The sequence below is a fragment of the Delphinus delphis genome, chromosome 21 (genome assembly GCF_949987515.2).
Source record: "Delphinus delphis chromosome 21, mDelDel1.2, whole genome shotgun sequence".
NCBI classification, from domain to species: Eukaryota; Metazoa; Chordata; class Mammalia; order Artiodactyla; family Delphinidae; genus Delphinus; species Delphinus delphis.
Window position 1 is genome coordinate 5,433,558 of NC_082703.1, and position 22,453 is coordinate 5,456,010.

A 22,453-nucleotide genomic window follows, 5' to 3' on the forward strand; every position below is an offset into this window, starting at 1 on the left:
AGTGGCTGAACCAATTCACATTCCCACCAGCAGTGCAAGAGTGTTCCCTTTTCTCCACACCCTCTCCAGCATTTATTGTTTCTAGATTTTTTGATGATGGCCATTCTGACTGGTGTGAGATGATATCTCATTGTAGTTCTGATTAAAAGAAAATGTCATGAAGAACCTAGGGGTAAGACAGGAATAAAGACACAGACCTACTGGAGAACAGACTTGAGGATATGGGGAGGGGGAAGGGTGAGCTGTGACAGGGCGAGAGAGAGGCATGGACATAAATACACTAACAAATGTAAGGTAGACAGCTAGTGGGAAGCAGCCGCATGGCACAGGGCTATCGGCTCGGTGCTTTGTGACCGCCTGGAGGGGTGGGATAGGGAGGGTGGGAGGGAGGGAGACACAAGAGGGAAGAGATATGGGAACATATGTATATGTATAACTGATTCACTTTGTTATAAAGCAGAAACTAACACACCATTGTAAAGCAATTATACCCCAATAAAGATGTTAAAAGAAATAAATAAAATAAAATAAAATAGAAATTTAAAAAAAGAAAAGCAGCAAGAGAGGGGCTTCCCCGGTGGCGCAGTGGTTGGGAGTCCGCCTGCCAATGCAGGGGACGCGGGTTCGTGCCCCGGTCTGGGGGGATCCCACATGCCGCGGAGTGGCTGGGCCCGTGGGCCGTGGCCGCTGGGCCTGCGCATCCAGAGCCTGTGGTCCGCAATGGGAGAGGCCACAGCAGTGAGAGGTCTGCATACCGCAAAAAAAAAAAAAAAAAAAAGCAGCAAGAGAAACATAATTTGTTTTGTACAAAGGAACTCCCATAAGACTATCAGTGAATTTTTCAGCAGAAACCTTGCAGGCCAGAATGGAGTGGGATAGTATATTCAAAGTACTGAAAGAAAGAAAATTCCACCTAAGGATACCATACCCAGGAAAGATGTCCTTCAGAATTGAAGGAGAGATAAAGAATTTCCTTAAAAAAGTTAGAGTCCATCACCACTACAATGGCCTCACAAGAAATGTTAAAGAGAGTTCTTCGTACTGAAGCAAAAAGACACTAACTTTAAAAACTAAACATATCCTTACCATATGATCCAGCAATAGCACTCCTTGGTATTTACCCAAAGGAGTTGAAAACTTATGTCCACACAAAAACTTGCACACAGATATTTATGGTAGCTTTGCTCATACCCGTCAAAACTTGAAAGCAACCAAGATGTCTTTTAGTAGGTAAATGGATAAGTAAACTGGTATATACAGACAATGGAATATCACTCACTGCTAAAAAGAAATAAGCTATGCAGCCCTGGAAAGACACGGAAGAACCATAAATGCATATTACTAAGTGAAAGAAGCCAATCTGAAAAAGGCAACATACTCTAAGATTCCAACTATATGACATTCTGGAAAAGGCAAAACTATGGAGACAGCAAAAAGATCAGTGGTTGCCAGGACTTAGGGGAAAGGGAGAGATGAACAGGTGAAGCACAGACGATTTTTAGGGCTGCAAAACTACTCTGGGGGATACATGTCATTATACATTTGTCAAATTCCACAGAATGTAAAACAGCAAGAGTGAATCCTAAGGTAAACTATAGATTTGGGGTGATAATGATGTACCAGTGTGGGATCATCAATTCTAACAAACATACCACTGTGGAGCAGGACGCCTAGAGCAGAGATTGTACAGGTGTGGGGACAGGGGTATGTGAGAAATCTCTGTACCTTTCTCTCAGTTTTGCTATGAACCTGAAACACTCTAAAAAATAAAGTTTATTCATTTTTAAAATGGTTGAAGATGGTAAATTTTATGTTTTGTATATTTTACCACAATTTAAAATAATTTTAAAACAAAGGTATAAAGAAGATGTAGCACATATATACAATGGAATATTACTCAGCCATAAAAAGAAACAAAACTGAATTATTTGTAGTGAGGTGGATGGACCTAGCATCTGTCATACAGAGTGAAGTAAGTCAGAAAGAGAAAAACAAATACCACATGCTAACACATATGTATGGAATCTAAAATATATATATATATATATATATATATATAGGTTCTGAAGAACCTAGAGGCAGGACAGGAATAAAGACACAGACGTAGAAAATGGACTTAGGACACAGGGGTGGGGAAGGGTAAGCTGGGACGAAGTGAGAGAGTGGCATGGACATATATACACTACCAAATGTAAAACAGGAAGATCAGCTCAGTGCTTTGTGACCACCTAGAGGGGTGGGATAGGGAGAGTGGGACGGAAACACAAGAGGGAGGAGCTATGGGGATATATGTATACATATAGCTGATTCACTTTGTTATAAAGCAGAAACTAACACACCTTTGTAAAGCAATTATACTCCAGTAAAGATGTTAAAAAAGAAAAAAACAAAGGTAATGTATTAAAAAAAAAACAAATGGGTAAAATATCCATTAAAGTTCAAAATAGACCAATGGATTTTAACATAACATATTAAGAAAAATTCATTGATATGTTTTAGATTCCACACTGCAACTAAACTTTACCATTTATCAAGTGTGTATTTGGTGCAGCATCCAAAGAGGAACACTGGTAATTACCTGAAAAGGCTCCTAAACTACTCCCTTTTCCAACTACATAAGCTGGAATTTTTTCATATACTTCAAACAAAACATTCCGCAACAGACTGAATGCAGAAGTAGATATGAGAATCTAGCTGTCATCTATTAAACCAAACCTTAAAGAGATTCACAAAATGTAAAACAATGCCACTCTAAATTCTTTGTTTTGGAAAATATAGTTTTTATTTTTTAAATGTGTTACTTACATTAACATATAATAGGTCTATTACTGTAATTGAGTGGAACCCTATGGGGCTTTCCCAGGACAGCCCCCCACACACATCCAATGTCCTCTGCCTGCCTCTTGTCTGTAGAAAAACTTTAGTCAAAGAATAAATTCAGAGAAGTGAAAAAAAAATGCAGAACCAAAGGAAAGCAGTCAAACAAGACAAAATAATAATAGTTTAGCCATTAAACAAAGTCAAGGACCTTTAGTTCCTCTTCAAGAGCTATAGATAATATTCTGAGCCATGTCCTTTGAGCTGTTTTGCAGACACTGAAACCCTCACCAGGTGGGAGAAGTTAACTACGTGATGACCAGACTGCAGCCAAGACATAAGGTGCTCCATCTTGCACAATTCCAAGAACTGGCCTCAAGGAAATGGGAACCAACCCTGGAACTGAAGATTAACTGAACTTAAAACAATCAAGATGACGCTGATCAGACCACCACATGACCAATTTCATGACTGCGGGAGCTGATTGTGCTGTTCTGCAAGTCGTAGCCCCCTCCCTCTGCCTATACATCCCTGAAACTCCCCTTTCAAAGCTCTTGCCCCCTGATCAACAACCAAGCTGGTGTTTGGACACAAGTCTACCTTCTCCCCAGGTTGCCAGCCTCCTGAATGAAGCAACCTTTCCTTTCCTACCAATACCTGTCTCTCGAGTACTGGCTTTCGAGCCGTGAGCAGCCAAACCTGAGTTCAGTAACATTACTGTTATTTTTTAATGAATTAATTAAAATTCTTAAATTTCTACATTAATTTCTAATATGACAAATACTGACGAATATAAGCAGAACATAAAAGCTCTCTGAGAACTTCGATAATTGTTACATTTTTGTTCATTTCTTTACTGAAAGAAACATTCCGAAAAGTTTCAGAAACACTGTATTTAAATGTTGCAGGTGTTATGGTGAAGATGTGTCCCCAGGCCCCAGCTTTCCTATTGGAAGTCCTAACCCCCAATGTGATGGTATTCAGCAATGGGATCTTTGGGAGGTAATCAGGGTTAGATGAGATCATGAAGATGGATCTCTCATGATGGGTTTCACGCCTTTGTAAGAAGAGACAAGTGAGTTTGCTCCTTCTCTCTGCTCACAAAGAAGAGGTCACGTGAGTACACAGCAAGAAGGGAACGGTCTACTGGCCAGGAAGAGAGACCTCACCAGATCCCCACTATGAGAGCACCCTGATTTCAGGCTTCCTGCCTCCAGAACTGTGAGAAAATAAATCTCTGTTGTTTAAGCCACCCGGTCTAGGGTATTTTGTGGGGGGAACGGGGGGTGCGTCCGAGTTCAGCAGTGTAGCATGTAACAGCAAAATGACTGGAAACAATCCAACAGTCCTTTAATAAGAGAACTGGCTGCTAAATTGTGGTACCCCCAAGCCACAGAACACTATGCAGATGGGGGAGGAGAAGACAAGATATTCCATGTACTGACACAGAATGGGAAGATTCAGAACAGTGTATAAAAAGGGAAGGAAAATAAGAACATATCTTAAAATTTTACTTGCATCTAAATCCCCCCCTAATATATTTTAAAATTTTGAGGACTCTCTGTAACTGTTCCCCGTATTGTCACAATGTCAGCAATAGAATATTTTTTTGGTATTGCAGGACAAGTTACTGAATGCAGGACAAATTATACTGGAACAGATGATATCTGAGGAGACACAGTTTTCTGGAGTTTGAGTAGAGTTCATGAAGTTTCTGGGGTGCTTCTGAGCGCAAGAAATTGTGAGGTAGTTTTGTGAGTGCGTAACAGACCTCCATAAACGGCTGCCCCAAACCCAGATTCAGAGAGTCAGGGCGTCAGAGATTTAGTCCTTAAGCTTATTAAAAGTATCTTCCTCTCTCGTGAGTCAGTTCTGTATCCCTACGGAGCGCCTAAAAACTGCCCGGTTTCCTGACTGGCAAAAGAAACCTAAAAGCAGGGAAGGGCGCCGAGTTCTCAATCGAGTCGAGGCGCCGTTTGACCCAAGCAGGTACGCGTTTAAAGAAGGAAAAGAAAAATCTTCCTCCTCCCCCTACCGGAGTAACAAACAGGGCATCCTCGGGCTTACCGGGTCTTGACGTCAGCAAGCCACGGAGCCCCGCTAGCAACATCATTAGGCGGAACATTTCGTGACTCCCGTCTTCCAGCGGAGACTTCAACCCTACTGCGTTGGCCGTTCGTGAGCGCCGTTCTCGCGAAGCTGCGGCACCTACCGGAGCGCCCGGTACTCAGCGCCCAGTCCACCAATCGCCTGTAGGGCACGCCTCCCTTTATAGTCGCGCGTCCGGATCCGCAGGAAGTTCTTTTCCCAGCAGTCCGCTCTACCCGATGGCCAGTTATCTGGAGGTCCCCGACCACCCCAGCCCTCTCCGTCGCGGTCATCGTCCCCCACAAACGTTTTGCTTCGTGTGGATGGACCTAAAAGAACTAACATTTATTGTGCGCTGTTTTGTATCAGACACTACTTGGTGAATTTAACACTATGCGCATACGCACACGCGCGCGCGCGCACACACACACACGAATTATACATTCATATTTCCTAAAGCTGAGGTCTTTTAATTAAAACAACAACAACAACAAAAATCCAGATAGATTTTAAAACGATTCCAAGAAAGGGAAAAGTGAGTAGATTTTGGTATCTTCGGAAAGTACCTGCTATGGTTTTTTTCCATACCCACTGTCCAAATACACTTTGTAACCAGGCTGTCTACTTTTTTCCAATCAAAAAGGTTCTCCCCAAACCGTTGGCTAAAATTCATGTGATGGCCTGCTCTTGTTCAGTAACTTCTCAGTACAATAAATATTCATTCATTCATGTAATGAATGAAATGGACAAGATTTTTGCCCATAATTACAGTACATATGTTCCAGTAGAAAATTCTGGCCGAATTCCTCAACATAGTATTCAAAAATTTCTAAATTCGGAGCCCAGGCTGCTGCCTCTTTTCTTCTATCCCCAGTGCTATGACTACTTATGACTTCCTGTCTTTCCTGAATGAAAATTGCCTTATTACCTTGGACTGCAATGCCTCCTCCCTCCCAGACTCACCTCCCAGTCTCTACGTATATGCACTATCCTTCAATTCTTTTCAAATCCCCAAGAATGAGTTAATCTCTCACACCAATTAACAGAACGGCAGATACACAAACTAAAAGGTCCCGTGGTAACACAGAAAAGTTCGTTTGGGGAATCACCACATCTAAACTCACAGTTGAGATGTAATTTTATGGATGCATAGGATTTCAACAGGGTAATCTAAGTCTGCAAAAGAATATCATGAGCATAAACACGGCAACAAAAATACAACTGGCCTCTCGGTATCCACGGGGAGATTGATTCCAGGACCCACTGTGGATACCAAAATCCCCAGATGCTCAAGTCCCGATGTTGGCCCTCCGATTTCCGTACCTGCAGATTCAACCAACCATGGATACTGAACTATTTACCACTTGCGGTTGGTTGAATCCACGGATGTGAACCTGCAGATATGGAGTGCCACTGTATTTTTATTGGAAAACAAAAAAGCTTGTAAGTGGATCTGTGCAGTTCAAACCCACGTGGTTCAAGGGTCAACTGTATACACATAGCTTGCATCTCAACAGGAACAACAAATGCTAGACTAACACTTCTTTTAGGGGGTAGTTGAGCCAAAAGCTGGTTTCATCTTGCTTCACAGCATTAGAACCGTTACAGTAAAGGCTTAGACTTGTTAATTAGTGGTAAGTACTTTGAATGGATTTCCAGTTATTTCACTTCTTTGTTATTTCCTTCTCCGCAACCTTTCCTGTTTAAATTTTTTAAAAAGCAGACTTTATGTCATTCTTACTTGTGTGTATGGCTCTCTCTATAATGGGAGGCATGTCTCATCCAGAACTTATATATCACAGGACCTAATGATGTACTGTGGTACCTGCAACATGGTAGAGTTTCAGTAAACATTTATAGAATTTAATAAAATCTGATCTGTGCTTAGAAAACCTAGATCATGTTTTACTAGATGGTTAGAGACCCAGGCAGCTGCCTGATAGAAAGGGAAAATGCGATACCTCGAACAAGGTAATAAGCTTGTGAACACAGTCACACAGCAACACCAAAGTTACATACAATTTATCCTTGATTATTAAAACATCTTTAGCAGATGGCAAAGACTACCTTTAATATTTTCAAATTTTTAAGTGGCATCTATGACCAAGAAATTTTACAATTTTTAATAACAATCCAAGATAAATCAAGGACAAACCTAAGTGAAAAGAATATAAAATATGTAAAAATATATATAAAAGCAAAAGAAGTTCAGACTGATCAACAGTCTTTTAGAAAAACTTTCTAAATATTCAAAGATCCAAGGAATTATCTAATTCTGAAAAAAGTTTTAAGTTGCATAGTTAATATATTACCAACTGTGAAATTTCAGTGATATGAATGACAATTGCAAAGCTGTGCAAAAACTGTGGGACTATCTCAGTGACAAACACAAACATTTTTGGTTGTATATTAATTCATTCAGAGATTTAAATTGAAATGAAGAATCTTTATTTGGGACTGTTTACAATTTTTAATAGGTACCTGATTGTTAAACTAATGTACCATCTTCAGAAGACAGATATATGTCTTCTTCAAAACCAATCTGTTTTTCTTTTTAACAAAAAGCCACTGTTCACAATTTGGCAGAAGTCTGGAAAATTAGTATAATGTTTTAATTAATAAGGTTATAAATAGCTGAGTATTTAAGAAATTACTGGGCAACACAAATCAGAATTTCAAGTATTTTATTTATTGTAAATCTTATGTTTGTATATGTATGTATACACAAACCAAAAATTTTTTAAAAACTAAAGAAATTCAGTTAATAAACTTATTAATAAACTTTATTATGAAAAATTACCAAAAAAATTTAGGTGCTTAAATTTTTATCATTCATACCATTTCTTCCACAGTAAAAATTCATTTTTTTATCATAGCTGGGACAATAACTCACAGATACCACTAACTTTTTTGCACTTATCTAAGAAAACTTTTTCTTCCTTCCTTTCTCCAGCCTAATTTCTTTAAAAATATTAGTGTCAACAGAGACATTATCAAGCACACCTTAGTAAATGTAAACATTCTAAATTATATTAATAGCAATCTTTGAAGTTTCAGATTTTGGACTTAAAATTAAAGTGCTTATGAAATTCTCAAGTGGTTTTATGATAGCTCAATTGATTGAAGATATTATAATTGTTCCTGCTTTTTATTACAGCCAAGAATCAACAGCGTATCTGATTAGTTCTATTAAATACTTCGTACCTTAAAGTTTATAATTAATTTAAAATAATGCTATTGTAAAAGGATGCTATGCTTTAACATGATTCATAATAGAAATTCTATTATTAAATTAACTTTTCTAATATTCATTATCCATTGATAGACCCACAGAATCTATTAGCCATAGAATCCACAGAATCATATATCCATAGAATGTTCATTAAAATGGAAGATAATAACTGTGTGTAAGTATACACATACACACTTTTAGTGTGTTTTTGCACTTTTAAATTTATATTATGGTATCTTAATTCTGTATTTTGTGCATTCTTCTGAAGACAGAGTATTCCTTTATTCATGTAGTGAATGAGATACACAAAATTCTAGTGTGTGATGATTATTAGTCTGTGCAAGATTAAAAATATTAGATATTAATTGACAGCTAATTAGTTTTCACAGGTATTAGATTATTACATGTTCAATCAGAAACTACATTAATGATAACTAAGGTCAAAATTCAGAATTACATTTAAGCACATAATGACAAAACTTAAACCAATACAGTTAATTTGAAAATCACTACAGTAACATGTTCAAATAACATAATCCATGTCACGTGCATTAACCTCACAGATGACCGAATAAAATGTATTCAGTAATGGAAATGAAAATGTATTCTAAATTCCCTGGCTTTACTGCATTTCTTCTGTTTCTCATTTCCCACTACTCAAGTTCTGTTTTTCTGTATTAACAAAGTTTGTTTGGTGGTATTTTGTTTTCATTCATAATTGCAGCAGGAAGAAAGGTTTTTCAAGAAAATATCAGGAAAAAAAAAGTATTAGCTCAGTTCCCTGAAGATGTCTGCAAAATGAAAGGTTAAAAAAAAAAAAACCAATCAAGTGAGGGAACTATATAACGGAGGTGGAGGAGCAGGACGAGCAGGAATTAAATTTCCCTGAGATGATACTTTCGGTTGTGGTGGAGGCGGCCTGTGAGGGGGAAGAAAGACAGTTAATCGTATGTTTCAACCATATGAAATAATTCTACCTTCATTACAAGCCCAACATAACACCATTCTTGACATCACTGACAATTCTTAAGGGTACCTTATATTCTGAGATCATTATGAATCGGATATGTAATGGTTAAAAGTCTCCAATCGGAGTCTAAAATGGAGTAACTACCTTAAAGTCATGCTAGTATATAACCAATAATGTACAAAGGTGCTGGTGTATATGTGTTTAAAAAGGACAGTACATGAGGGGCTTCCCTGGTGGCGCAGTGGTTGAGAGTCTGCCTGCCGATGCAGGGGACGCGGGTTCATGCCCCGGTCCTGGAATATCCCACATGACGCGGAGCGGCTGGGCCCGTGAGCCATGGCCGCTGAGCCTGCGCGTCCGGAGCCTGTGCTCCACAACGAAGAGAGGCCACAACAGTGAGAGGCCCGCGTACCGCAAAAAAAAAAAAGGACAGTACATGAAATAGAAAAGACAAATTGTAAAAGACAACTGAAGATACTATGTGAATTACCTCCTGTACTGTTAGGATTTAAGGGGAGCAAATCACAACTAAGTATAAACCTTACATACATACATAGAACTGAAATTCCAGCTCTCTCAAATATAATTAAACCTGCTATGACTTCTATACCAGTCCTTCTCAGTTCTCATGCTTTAACCTGTGGATACTCTTCCCTAACTTCTTCATCCAATTCTAGTATACCTCTATTCCAATAACATACTAGAACTTTACATGGTGAGTATGTGTCTCACTATTTATATAATCTGCTCCTGAGGTTCGGGTGGATTTCAGTACACTCTCACTGCATAATAAAGTTTATACTTGAGGATACTACCCAGTGTGCAATTCAACTGTAATTTGAAGGACTTTTGCGGGGTGGGGAGGGTGAGATGTATTTTATGTGATGCAAAATGTTATAATAAATTTTCTCCTTTCTTGCTGATGTTACGCCCATCCACTGAGTCTTTTATTTTTCTTGTGGTTTTCAGTTCTAGAATTTCCATTTAATTCTTTTTTTAGGTTTTTAAGTCCAGCACATCTAGTTTTGTGCTGAAATTCTCAATCTTGACTATTAATTCACTGATGTAATTGTCATAGTTACTTTAAAGTCCATCTCTGATATTAATTGCATACCCTCTGAGTCTGCTTTTCTTGGTTTTAGTCATATTTTCTTTTCTTATATGTCTAGCTTTTTAAACTGGGGGCCAAACATTAAAAAAATAATAATAAAACTGCAGGAAATAAGTTGAGGGTCTGATTCACCCTTACCCCGGGGTCCCAACACAAAGACTGGGATATTTGCCAGGGTACCACCTCCTTGACAGGGCTCCAGTCTTTGTCCCCTCATCCCTATGAGTTTGTTGAAAGCTCTCCTCAGCTTCCTATCCTCTCACGTTCAGAATAGGTAGATATTTACAGTCTAGGATGAAAAATGGTCCCAAAAGCTGAGATTATCTCTGGACTGCCTTCCTCTCCTGGACCATAGTCCCATAATCTCTCACTTCCTTGGTAGTTTTCTGATGCCTTGAAATACATATTTTCTTATATTGTCTAGCTTTTTTCTAGCTGTTCCTAATAAGAAGGCTGGTCCAGCCTATCTGATTTCCCATTGCTGGTTATTTTAAAGGTCGTTGCTTCTGAATCTTACAGACACCAAAGGCTACAGCAGCTGTTGAATGTCTCGTTTGGGCTTCTTTAAAATTTCATTCCGACACTGCATTAATATGACAAAACTTATATAAAAGCTCTTAAAAGTTTTTCTGCAAATTGTGTTCTATCTAAACTGTTAGCAACAAATACCTTGTCCTAAATTAAATTAAAAATACAAGAGAACTATTTAGACATTAACCCTGGGTTTTATTCTGGTCAAGTAATCTAAGCAAATTCACTTCAGACCTTGATGGGAACTGCTGAGGCTGCTTGGCTGCATAAGTTGGTACTGGAAATCTGTTTGCATATATAGGCTAAAAAGGAAAAAAAAAGTTATTACCACAGTGCACTCATAAATATATTTTCTATAAAGTTTATTTTCCATATAAAAGTAATCAATCTATTTAAAAATCTATGAATAGATGACTATTAATGTTGACATTTTAAAATACTTCGCTTATTCAACATGTCTTTGCTACTGAGTGTAGAATATTTAATTTTTAAGATTGTATATATTTTTAATAGATCTTTATTGGCGTATAATTGCTTCACAATACCGTGTTAGTTTCTGTTGCACAACAAAGCGAATCAGCCATATGCACACCTATGTCCCCACATCCCCTCCCTCTTGCGTGTCCCTCCCACCCTCCCTATCCCACCCCTCTAGGTCATCGCAAAGCACCGAGCTGATCTCCCTGTGCTATGCTGCTGCTTCCCACCAGCCAACTATTTTACATTCGGTAGTGTATATATGTCGATGCTACTCTCACTTTGCCCCAGCTTCGCTCTCCCACGCCATGTCATCAAGTCCATTCTCTATGTCTACCTCTTTATTCCTGCCCTGCAACTAGGTTCATCAGTACCTTTTTTTTTTTTTTTTGGATTCCATATATATGCATTAGCATATGGTATTTGTTTTCTCTTTCTGACTTACATCACTCTATGACAGACTATAGGTCCATCCACCTAACTACAAATAACTCAATTTCGTTTCTTTTTCTGGCTAAGTAATATTCTGTTGTATATCATGTGCCACATCTTCTTTATCCATTCATCTGTTGATGGACATTTAGGTTGGTTCCATGTCCTAGCTATTGTAAATAGTGCTGCAATGAACATTGTGGTACATGACTCTTTTTGAATTATGGTTTTCTCAGGGTATATGCCCAGCAGTGGGATTGCTGGGTCATATGGTAGTTCTATTTTTAGTTTTTTAAGGAACCTCCATACTGTTTTCCATAGTGGTTGTATCAATTTACATTCCCACTAACAGTGTAGGAGGGTTCCGTTTTCACCACACCTTTCCTTCTACTGACTTTGGGTTTTCTTTGTTCTTCTTTCCCTAGTTGTTTTAAAAGTGTATTGTTTATTTGAGATTTTTCTTGTTTCTTGGGGTGAGATTGAATTGCTATAAACTTCCCTCTTAGAACTGCTTTTGCTGCATCCCATAGATTTTGGGTCGTCATGTTTTCATTGTCATTTGTTTCTGTGTATTTTTTTTATTTCTTCTTTGATTTCTTCATGATCTCTTGGTTCCTTAGTAACGTATTGTTTAGCCTCCACGTATTTGTGTTTTTTACAGTTTTTTTCCTATAACTGATTTCCAATCTCATAGTGTTGTGGTCAGAAAAGATGCTTGATATGATTTCAATTTTCTTAAATTTTCTGAGGCTTCTTTGTGACCCAGGATGTGATCTATCCTGTAGAATGTTCCATGTGCACTTGGGAAGAAACTGTATTCTACCACTTTTGGGTGGAATGTCCTAAAAATATCAATTAAATCTATTCGGTCTATTGTGTCATTTAAAGCTTGTGTTTCCTTATTTATTTTCTGTTTGGATGATCTGTCTATTGGTGTAAGTGGGGTGTTAAAGTCCCCTACTATTATTGTATTACTATCGATTTCTCCTTTCATGGTTGTTAGCATTTGCCTTATGTATTGAGGTGCTTCTATTTGGGTGCATAAACATTTATAATTGTTGTGTCTTATTCTTGGATTGATCTCTTGATCATTATGTAGTGTCCCTCCTTATCTCTTGTAACAGTCTTTATTTTAAAGTCTATTTTATCTGATATGAGTATTGCTACTCCAGCTTTCTTTTGATTTCCATTTGCATGGAATACCGTTTTCCATCCCCTCACTTTCGGTCTGTATGTGTCCCTAGGTCTGAAGTGGGTTTCTTGTAGACAGCATATATACAGGTCTTGTTTTTGTATCCATTCAGCCAGTCTGTGTCTTTTGGTTGGGGCATTTAATCCATTTACATTCAAGGTTATTATTGATATGTATGTTCCTATTGCCATTTTCTTAATTGTTTTCGGGTTTTTTTTTTTGTGGGTCTTTTTCTTCTCTTGTGTTTCTCGCTTAGAGAAGTTTCTTTAGCATTTGTTGTAAAGCTGGTTTCGTGGTGCTGAATTCTCTTAGCTTTTGCTTGTCTGAAAAGCTTTTGACTTCATTGAATCTGAATGAGATCCTTGCTGGGTAGAGTAGTCTTGGTTGTAGCTTTTTCTCTTTCATCACTTTAAGTATATCCTGCCACTCCCTTCTGGCCTGCACTTTCCACTGAAAAATCAGCTGATAACCTTATGGGGATTCCTTTGTATGTTATTTTTTGTTTTTCCTTGCTGCTTTTAATGTTTTTTCTTTGAATTTAATTTTTGTTAGTTTGATTAATATGTGTCTTGGTGTATTTTTCCTAGGGTTTATCCTGTGTGGGACTCTCTGTGCTTCCTGGACTTGGGTGACTATTTCCTTTCCCATGTTAGGGAAGTTTTCCACTATAATCTCTTCAAATATTTTCTCAGACCCTTTCTTTTCTCTTCTTCTGGAGCCCCTATAATTCGAATGTTGGTGTGTTTAGTGTTGTCCCAGAGGTCTCTGAGATTGTCTTCAATTCTTTTCATTCTTTTTTCTTTATTCTGCTCCAGGGCAGTATTTCCACCATTTTGTCTTCCAGTTCACTTATTCATTCTTCTGCCTCAGTTATTCTGTTATTGAGTCCTTCTAATGTATTTTTCATTTCAGATATTGTGCTGTTCATCTCTGTTTGTTCTGTACTTCTTCTAGGTCCTTGTTAAACATTTCTTGTATTACCTCAATCTGTGCTTCCATTCTGTTTCTGAGATTCTGGATCATCTTTACTATCATTACTCTTAATTCTTTTTCAGGTAGATTACTTATTTCCTCCTCATTTATTTGGTCTTGTAGGTTTTTACCTTGCTCCTTCATCTATGACATATTTTTTTGCTGTCTCTCTTTTTTTTTATGAGTGGGATTGTGTTCCTGTTTTATTGGTTGTTTGGCCTGAGGCTCCCAATACTGGAGTCTGTAGGCTATTGGATAGAGCTGGGTCTTAGTGATGAGATGAGGAACTCTGTGAGACCTCACTCCAGTGAATATTCCCTGGGGTCTGAGGTTCCCGTTAGTCCAGTGGTGCAGACTCAGAGCTCCCACCGCAGGAGCTTCTGCCCAACCCCAGGCTTGCAAACCAGGATCCCTCAAGCCACATGGGGTGGAGAAAAAGAGAAAAAGAACAATAACAAAGCAAAAAATAAAATTAGGCTAGGAAACTAACAGTTATGTTAGAAAGAATGTAAAAATAAAAATATAGATGAATCCACAACCAGAAGGTACATCAGTATCACAATAGTAAAAAAGAGGAGGAGGGAAAAGGAAAAAAGAAAAAAAGAAAAAAGGGGCGGGGGGGAAGGCCTTGGCTGTGGAGAGCGGGGCCTAAGCAAGGGTGAGATTTGAGTGGTGGGCGGGGCCTATGCTTAGCACCCACAGGGCTGTAAAAGATGGGGGTAAGGGGGTGGGGCTTAGGCTCAATGGAACAGAAGGGGCCCAGGCGTGCCCCCCACCCCTGGTCTCAGAGGGCAAGGGACCTCACCTGGGAGCCCAGCAGGCTTTCTGGGCTCGTGTGGGCAGGGCAAACGCCCTCCCCTCCTCTCCTTTTCCTCTGGTCTGGGGTCTGGGAGGGCCCCTCCCATCTGCTTCTCCTGATCTCCCTGGCCTACCCTCTTATGTCCCCAGGACCAATGTGGCCGGGGAGGGAAGTGGGGGCCTTGGAGGGCATGGGACCGGCCTGGGAGCTCAGCAGGCTCCCTGGGCCCTAATCAAAATTATATTTTTTTAAATTCAAAAATAATGAAGTATTATCTTGGCCCTAATCAACTCCATTAGTTAAAAGGTAACATATTTCCTATGTCCATGTATTTTAAATAAAATCTTTCAAAAATGTATTGCCAAACCTATACAGTACCTAACTGGTACTATAAATACCACTAATTTACAACCCTTGATTTTGATGTGGAAAACAGGGAACTTCTGTGCACTGCTGATGCAAATGTATAATAAATTGGTACAGCCACCATGGAAAACAGTATGGAGGTTCCTCAAAATATTAAAAACACAACTACCATATGATCCAGCAATTCTATTTCTTGGTATTTATCCAAAGAAAACGAGAACACTAACTTGTAAAAATATCTGCACCCCCATGTTCATTGCAGCATTATTTATAACAGCCAACATGTGGAAGAGCCTAAGTGTCCATCTGTGGCGTATATATATATATATATATATATATAAAAGAATACTATTCAGCCACCAAACAAAAGGAAATCTTGCCATTTGTGACAACATGGATGGACTAGAGGGCATTCAGGCTAAGTGAAATAAGTCAGACAGGAAAAGACAAATACTGTATGATCTCACTTATATGTGGAATCTAAAAACAAACAAACAAAAAATACCAAACTCTTAGATACAGAGAACAGATTGCAGAATGACATAGGCAGGAGAGGGAGATGGGTGAAAACAGATGAAGGTGGTCAGAAGGTACTAGTTTCCAGTCATAAGATGAATAAGTCCTGGGGATATAATGTACAGCATGGTGACTGTAGTTAATAACACTGCATTGCATATTTGAAAGCTGCTAAGAGAGCAAACTTTAAAAATTCTCATCACAAGAAAAAAAATTTGTAACTATGTGTGGTGATGGATGTTAACTAGACTTATTGTGGTGCTCATTTCATACCATACACAAATATTGAATCATGTTGTATACCTGAAACTTATATGTTATGTCTATTATATCTCAATTTTTTTTTTCCTAGATCTTGTTATGTATATCCCTTGAGGGGGAACCAGGACCCTGCCCCAAGGCCGCACTATTTTTTTAATAAATTTATTTATTTAATTTATGTATTATTTTTGGCTGGGTTGGATCTTCATCGCTGTGCGTGGGCTTTCTCTAGTTGCAGCAAGTGGGGCTTCTCCTGTTGCGAAGCACAGGGTCTAGGTGTGCAGGCTTCAGTAGTTGTGGCATGCGTGCTCAGTAGTTGTGGCACACAGGCTTAGTTGCTGCGAGGCATGTGGGATCTTCCCGGACCAGGGCTCGAACCCGTGTCCCCTGCATTGGCAGGCGGATTCTTAACCACTAGGGAAGCCCATATCTCAATTTTTTAAAACGTAGAATAGTGGTTGCTAGGGTGTGGGGGATGGGGACTTATTGCTTCATGGGTACAGAGTTTCTGTTCGGGGTAATGAAAAAGTTTTAGAAATAGGTAGCAGCGATGATTGCACAACATTGTGAATGTAATTAATGCCGCTGAATTGTAAACTTAAAAATGGTCAAAATGGCAACCTTTATGGCATGTATATTTTACCACAATAAAAAAGGAAAAAAATATGTCAAAGACGAAAAAGAACACATATATAATTTCTAACTTGGATATGTAGGGACTGTGTGATCGTCCTATATATGTAGTGATATGGAAAAATCTCTGAGATATATGGTTAAGGGGGAAAAAGGGCATAACAAGTTTTGTTTCTTTTTTATAAAGGAAAAGGGAGAAGAACTGGGAGATTCCATATGTATCCTTCCATATTAGAAGGATATCTAATCATCTTACCTCCACATAACTGGAAAGACTTTAAAAGTCTGACAGTACCAAGTGTTGGCAAAGATGTAGTTTGACAGGAATGCTCATACACCAGTGACAGTACAACACCCAATGGTGTAACCTTTTTGGAAAACAATTTGGCATTTTCCAGTAAATATTCACATACCTTTCAACCCAGCAATTTAATTCCTGTATGCCCCTAGATCAGAGCTCTCTAACAAAATTTTCTACAATGATGGAAACAATCTATGTCTGTGGTGTCCCTACAATAGTGGCCACATATGATCTATCGAGCGTTTAAAATGTCAATGAGGAATGGAATTCTTAATTTTATTTAATTTAAAATGAAATTTAAATAGCCACATGTGGATAGTAACCACTGTACTAGTACAGTCCTAGAACTCACAGATGTGCATGAGAAACATATAGAATGTTTACCTTAGCTTTGTTCATAGTAATGAACAATTGGAAACTAGTAATAGAAAAATGGATTTTTAAACTGTGTGGTATTTATGTAACATAATATCAATAGTGAAAATGAATGCATTAGAGCTACACGTATTGCTAGGGACAAATCACAAAGCAATGTTAAAGGAAAAAGCAAGTTGTAGATATATGTGTAAGATAGCAAGCAAAACATATAATGTTTAAAAGCAGATAAAGTAATATTATATATTTCTTAGGGATATATGCATATTAGAAAAAGTATATCATTATCCCAGTATTCCCTAATACACTCCCAAGGACAGTGATTACTGGTCCCACTGCTGAGACAACTAGGCCTATTATTCCAGGAGCTCAGCACCAGATCTTCAGTAACATGCCCTGGGGAAGCCAGGCATTAAAAACAGAAGGATAGCAGACATAGGAGAAAACAGTGACAGCATAAATCCCACGTCATTTCCCAAGCTTGGTTTCAAGGCAAGACATTCTCAATGACTAGATGTTTTCTCCCATCTCCTCTGAGCCACGGACCCTGCTGGTATTCCATTAACTAACCCAGAGACTACCTATAGACCACACTCCTAAATTCTTTGGAAATTATCTATGTTTATTCCTATATGATGTAACAATTTTTTTAATCTTTAAAACTTTGATATCATAATATAGTAAAGAAAAAGAATTTTTCATTTAAACTTACAACTTCTCTGGGAGGAGCCACTGAAGAAGCATGTCCAGGAACACTCACTGGCTGTCTAGAAACTTTTGCTTGATTTTTGCCATCTGACCTGAAAGATACAATTACTTTTGAGCTAAATTAAGATTAAAACATTTCTACATGATATATTACATAGACCTTGCATTTTCCCAAGTACAGAACAATGTTGTTGGTAGTGGTGGTGATGATGATCATGAAGACAACTAAAATTTTTACAGCATTTTTATTAGCTTTCACCCAGTTTTAATCCTTAGAGTACTAGAAAGTTTTATTAACCTCATTTTACAATTAAATAAACTGAAATTCTAAGAAATTATGTAGTTTGGTCAATTGGGCCAGTGTTCTCCAACTTCTCTCCTCAAGTCTTCCTGAAATCAGAGAGGAGTAAAAGCATATTCCTAGGTTTGAAGTAGTCACTCTGAATATTAGGAAGTCCAAGAGGAGCAAACAAGCTGGCTGGAAAGATGTCAGCTAAGATTTAGACATGCTGAAATGACAGTAAGTCAGCTAGGTAGAAGTGTATAGGAGATAGCTATTGCTATGGAACTAAAATTTCAGAGATGCAGACTGGGGAATTATCTATAGGGATTGGTCAGTCTGAAGTTAAGAAAAAGGGTAGAAACATAAATCTGGGGAAGTCTCTGGCAGTCCAGTGGTTAGGACTTGGCGCTTCTACTGCTGTGGCCTGGGTTCAACCCCTATTCAGGGAACTAAGATCCCGCCAAGCCAAGTGCTTGGCCAAGTGCAGTGTGGCCAAAGAAAAGGGTGGGCGAGGGTGCTACACCTCAATAAATTATATTTTTTAAAAAAAGAAATATAAATCTGTTTTAGAATACATTAAGAAAAATAAAGCTAACATCAGGATACTCTAGGAAAACATTATACAGTAAGTGAGGTAAGTTAGAAATAGGGCAATGAAGTAAAGTGAGCAATCGAGGCAAGATTTGAACATTTTGGACCATTATCATAAGAAAGATTAGTTATTAAGTAATTACATTGTGCTATGGGTTTTATTTGTTAGTATTTCCTCATTTAATCCTCACATCAACCCGAAGAGATAGGCAATATCATTATTCCCATTTTAAAGGAAGTAAACCAATGCTCAGAAACTTTTTTTATTATTCCAGTTCATAATTCTAGCAAAGGACAAACTGGAACTTGAACTTAGATCTGACTACAAGGCCCAGGCTAATATATGCTACATTCCAATGCCAACATGTTAGAAGTGATCGCTGAGAGACAGTTGTATAAGAGTCCAACACACAGACTAGAAATATCAGCTGTCTGAATTATGACAGCCCTTTCTTCCATCAAAGCTTATTTCTTAAAAGCTGATGATTCACAAAATCTGTTTTCAAAACAGACTTGAAGAACTCTTTTCCTATGAGAACTGATACTTGAAATAGACATGGATGAAAATTTTTTAACGAAGCCCAAATCAGAAGTTGTAGTCCAATTACTCCACTATCAGAAATCAGAGTCAAGTAAAATGAATCCTAGCAGCCATTTTCAGTAGCATACAGGCTGGTCACCATAATCCTTTCCCCTCACCATTATAATAGGTGGCTGAGTCACCACTGCCCTTTAACTCCTGCTAATCATGTCAAAAGAATGGAGAGATAACTTAGAACCCTATTTTTAAACCAGCTTCTATGGTATGACTATCATCATTAATAATTATTATACTTTAAAATTTTTAATATGAATTTAAAAGAAAAATAATCTAAGTACTCATATGTTTGTGATCTCTTCCTTCTGCAGTAGCTTTTCTGTAGCTGGTCTCTCTTAATGAAGACAAAAGCAGCCAATGCAGTAAGAGGAACAATGACGAAGAAGAACACCAGAAGTCCGTCCCTCAAGGCGGTATTCTTTTCTACAGAGAAGGATTTTACATTAATGATCATTAAATTAGAAGTTAACTCATATTAACTAGAACATACTAGGTGATGATACGTTTTACATTAATTTCCACATTGTTCAAAAGTCACACTGATATAAACTGAAATATATTGAGAAGTCTTGTTCACTCCTCATGCTTACCCACTTCATTTTTGCCTCCCTGAAGATAACCACTTTTATTAATTTCTTATATAATCTTACAGTATTTCTTCATGTAAATATAAGCAAGAACAAAATATGTTCTATTGTTAACCCTTTCTTACACAAAAGGTAGCATGGCATAAATGCTATTCTACACATTACTTTTATCACTTAGCTATACTACATATCTTCCCAAACTATACATACAGCACCACCTCATTTTCTATACAGCTATACAAAACTCCATTGCAAGGATGTCCCGTAGTTTATTCAGTCAGTAAGTACCCTACTAATACTTTTATTTTTCCAATCTTCGCTGTTACAAAAAAAAATGTTACAATGAATAAACTTGTACATATGTCATATCATTTTGGTGCAGGTATATCTGTAGAATAATTTCCCAAAAGTAGAATTGCTGTATCAGAAGGTGAATGCATTCATCATTTTTTTTAAGGCACTATAAACCTGTCTACCACAGTGATGGTTACAAGTTAGCATGCCATATATTCAGACTATAATTCAAAAAGGTACATGCACCCCTATATTCATAACAGCACTATTCACAATACCCAAGACATGGAAACAACCTAAATGTCCATCGACAGATGAATGGATAAAGAAGATGTGGTACATATATATATAATGGAATACTACTCAGCCATAAAAAAGAATGAAATAATGCCATTTACAGCCACATGGATGGACCTAGAGATTACCCTACCAATTAAAGTAAGTCAGATAGAGAAAGACAAATACCATATGGTATCACTTATATGCAGAATCTAAAATATGACACAAATGAACTTACCTACGAAACAGAAACAGACTTACAGACATAGAGAACAGACTTGTAGTTGCCAAGAGGAATGGGGGGAGGGAGGGGGATGGATTGGGAGTTTGGGATTAGCAGATGCAAACTATTATATATAGAATGGATAAACAACAAGGTCCTACTACTATATAGCACAGGAAACTATATTCAATATCCTGTGATCAACCATAATGGAAAAGAACATGGAAAAGAATGTGTATACATGTATCACTGAATCACTTTGCTGTACAGCAGAAATTAACACAACATTGTAAATCAACTATACTTCAATAAAATAAATTTCTTTTAGAAGTTAGAAGGCCAGCCAGCAATATACAAGAATTCCTCACAGCCTCACCTATAGAGTCAAACTTCTGCATGTTTGCCAACCTGGAAGGTGAAAAACTATATCTTTTATGATTTTAATTTGCATTTCTCTTTTTATACTATGATTTGAGCAACTTTTCATGTTTAAGGAAACATTGTATTTCTTTTTCTTCTCAGTCCTTTGACTGTTTTTCTGTTGGTCTATTGGTTTTTTTCTTCTCAGTTTCTAAAAGCCTTTATATGTTAGGGAGAATAGTTTTATCTGTATGTGAGTTGGAAATATTTTCCCCATTTTGTCATTTGTCTTATGGTACAATGCTTTTCTCCATGCATAAGTTTATTGTTCTGAGGTAGCTGAATTTATCAATCTTATTTTTTATGGCTTATGGATTTAAAGTCTTATTATAATTTTAAAAATTCATTAATTAACATTAATTTTGTCTGTTTCATGTTCTTTAGTGAAAGAATATAGTAAATATGAACACGAGTGGTAAACAGTGAAATTATCCTCATAGTTTTAAATTTGTAAAAGTACCAAAACTTTCTGTTCCAAAAGTTATATGAAACACTCAACCCAATTAAAAATAAAAATATGAAAAATTAAAGCAAGCTTGATGTATCAGTTTATACTCACTAATAAGTAGACAAAATTTAAATTAAAGCATCCAACACTGGCCAGGTTATGTTAAAATTGGTACCTTCATACTGTCAGTGGCATTACACAACTTCATTTGGAATTTTTATCAAGAATCATAAAAAAAAAAAAACCTGTAGGCTTCCCTGCATAAAAAAGTCATATCTAGGGCTTCCCTGGTGGCACAGTGGTGGTTAAGAATCTGCCTGCCAATGCAGGGGACACAGGTTCGAGCCCTGGTCCGGGAAGATCCCACATGCCACAGAGCAACTAAGCCCGTGCACCACAACTACTGAGCCTGTGCTCTAGAGCCCATGAGCCACAACTACTGAGTCCATGTGCCACAACTACTGAAGCCCATGCGCCTTGAGCCTGTGCTCCACAATAAGAGAAGCCACCGCAGTGAGAAGCCTGCGCACCGCAACAAAGAGTAGCCCCCACTCACCACAACTAGAGAAAGCCCGCAGGCAGCAATGAAGACCCAATGTAGCCAAAAATTTTAAGAAATTAAAAAATAAAATAAATTAAATTAATTAAAAATAAAGAATCATGAAAAGGATTATACCTTTCAATCTAATAATACCATAACTGGCAATTTATACTTCAATTGGGAAAAATGCATGAGTATTAAGATGTACACTACAATGTTATCAATGTGTATCGAAAACTTAGAAACAACCTAATGTCAAATAATTAGACAACAGCTAAGTCAAGTTATGGCACATCCATCAATGGAATGATACACAGCCATTAATATCCATAGTTCTGACTTCCGCTTCTAGACAAGATGCAGTAATAGGGACCAGATTTATCCTGTCGGCTATAACAACCAGAAAAC

General features: G+C 37.7%; 2 protein-coding genes across 5 annotated transcripts in view; both read right to left on the minus strand.

Moving 5' to 3' along the window:
- The window catches only part of ADAM32 (ADAM metallopeptidase domain 32), a 167,090-nt gene extending 162,111 nt beyond the window's left edge, over nucleotides 1–4,979 (minus strand). For 3 of the 4 annotated variants that reach the window (XR_009517859.1, XM_060001103.1, XM_060001105.1), the window contains exon 1: nucleotides 4,885–4,979. Coding sequence is in view for 2 of the 4 variants with exons in the window: in XM_060001103.1 (XP_059857086.1) it covers nucleotides 4,885–4,942 (58 nt within the window). In the remaining 2 variants the exon portion in view is untranslated. The remainder of the gene's footprint in view (nucleotides 1–4,884) is intronic. The other variant, XM_060001104.1, reaches the window with a different exon arrangement.
- A 2,202-nt stretch (nucleotides 4,980–7,181) lies between these two features.
- The window catches only part of ADAM9 (ADAM metallopeptidase domain 9), a 101,385-nt gene continuing 86,113 nt past the window's right edge, over nucleotides 7,182–22,453 (minus strand). The window contains exons 19-22 of the mRNA XM_060001458.1: nucleotides 19,535–19,676; nucleotides 17,786–17,873; nucleotides 10,984–11,051; nucleotides 7,182–9,056 (exon numbers count right to left, since the gene is read on the minus strand). Coding sequence (XP_059857441.1) covers nucleotides 8,963–9,056; nucleotides 10,984–11,051; nucleotides 17,786–17,873; nucleotides 19,535–19,676 — 392 coding nt within the window. The 3' untranslated portion in view covers nucleotides 7,182–8,962. The remainder of the gene's footprint in view (nucleotides 9,057–10,983; nucleotides 11,052–17,785; nucleotides 17,874–19,534; nucleotides 19,677–22,453) is intronic.